Below are 1,958 nucleotides of genomic sequence, written 5' to 3'. Positions count from 1 at the left end.
CACACACACACACACATATATATATATATACAACCTTCCCTTTCTGACTTTAGATCGGACCATCACCTTGTGCGGCACAAAAATAAAAACAAGAAGAAAAAACTATAGTTTGCTGCACCCGCGACACATGCGCTCATACCTCTCCACATCTCGTGCACAACCAAGGGCAATCGGCGTCGTTTGCTCCATACTCACTACACGCACATTCATCATGTTCGTCAACCCCGTTGTTGAACGCCCGCCCGCGCAGTGAATGAGAAACGCCATTGGTGCAGCTTCAAACAATAACCTTAGCTTCATCTTATGTTGTGGACTCGCTGGCGTCATATATATGCCGTCGCCCTTCACAATGATTTGGCACACATCCGGCACCATCCCACCCGTGTAACGTAATGTGGCACCTTCTTGCATATACATAGTTATCAGCTGTTTATACCACGGTAAGTGGCGGACGGCGCGAAGGTTACCGGGGGAAAACACCGTTGCCTTCAGTTTAACACCACGTCCCGCTGCCGTCACGGTGGCAGTTCGCGGCGTACAAACTCCCGCCCACACGCGCTTAGCCAATTTCCATTCCCCATCCGCCCCACAGAAGAATTCTGCCACTCCCAACTCCTCCTGCCCCACGAAAAGCACCACACGCGGGCCATAAACAGCAACAACACTTGCCGCCATATCACGGACGGTAAGGCCGATGGGTGTGTTCCCAGGCCACACCGCAAAGATAGAACCGACAGTAAAATTAGAGGTGATGATGCTGCTACCATCCAGTGGGTCGTACGAAACTGAATATGTTGCCTTGCCGCTATGCGCGGTAGAAGCCAATGACGGGGACTCTTCCGAAACATAAGAAGCCACATGTTGGCAACTGTTGAGAGCCTCCGATATAATTTTGTCAGCCATTACATCGACGGAGAGGACGTCATCACCAAAGTTATTCTTACTCTTGGCGGCCGTCACGCCGTCATTGCGAAGCCCAGCAGCGATTGCACGGCATGCACCGGCAACAGTCTCCACAATACCAACAACATCACACGGGACACCGGCCTTACGGAGTGTGTCTGTAATTAATGAGTCACTTGTCAGATTTTGTCGCATCATATTCTCCCTTTCCACGAAAGGTTGAGTGAAAGGGAACCCCTGTAACGGGCGTGACAGTCCCAGTAGCAAGCCAGCGAAGGAGAGAAAGAAAGTAGATAAGGAAAGAAATAGAAGAAATAGAAGAGAAAGTACCTCCTTTTAGACTTTTTTTTTTTTAAAAACTAACAAAGAAAAATAAAGAAAGAAGGAAAGTAACAGAGGTCCACGAACAGTTGCAATCATAATGCCGTGCAGTGCGGACGTGTATTCATATAGTAATGCCACTGGCTGCGAAGACGCATGCACATATATATATATATATATATTTGTAGAATTATGTATACTTGGGAAAATGGGTATGGGCCAACAATGAACCAAGTTAACCTGTTTTTCTTTTTCTTTTTTCTTAAGCCCATCAGCCGACAGCACAAAGAGGAGGAAGTACAAGAAAGGAAGTGAAAAAAAGAAAAAGAACGAAACCATCCCACCCGACAAGTGTTGCACTGAAATATATATTAAAAAGAAAAAAGAAAGCACCCCTAGTGTGCATATTTGTGTGAATCAGCGCGTTTGCGAATTGGGACTCTCTAGGGAAAAAAAATGGAAGAACGGCAAATAAAGACGGAAAAAGTGATCCTAAACCTGAAATGATAATGAGACAAAACACGTGGGGTATGGTGAAAAACAAAATAAAAGAAAAAGATCGGAGGGGAGCTGATAAAAGCTGTCAACTGCGAAAGACATGCTTGGCGACGTGAAGTCAATACCACCGCTGTTCCTCCCCTCCAGTTTTTCAAAAAAAAAAAAAAGGCCGCCCGTTTACCTTCACACATCATCATATTTCCCCCTTTCCCTCCCCACAACACACACATACGCAC

At 46.2% G+C, this 1,958-nt stretch overlaps 1 protein-coding gene across 1 annotated transcript; it reads right to left on the bottom strand.

Moving 5' to 3' along the window:
- Positions 1-102: 102 nt before the first annotated feature.
- On the bottom strand, positions 103-1,101 carry TEOVI_000415600 (sedoheptulose-1,7-bisphosphatase; the record flags this gene model as incomplete). The annotated part of the gene is made up of 1 exon (XM_067226955.1): positions 103-1,101. One exon carries the CDS (start codon positions 1,099-1,101, stop codon positions 103-105), a length of 999 nt encoding a protein of 332 aa, XP_067083056.1.
- Between the last annotated feature and the right edge of the window lie 857 nt (positions 1,102-1,958).

Source organism: Trypanosoma equiperdum (assembly GCF_001457755.1).
Source record: "Trypanosoma equiperdum strain OVI genome assembly, contig: ctg_875, whole genome shotgun sequence".
Classification (NCBI taxonomy): Eukaryota; Euglenozoa; class Kinetoplastea; order Trypanosomatida; family Trypanosomatidae; genus Trypanosoma; species Trypanosoma equiperdum.
This window is presented reverse-complemented; position numbering and strand designations above follow the sequence as displayed.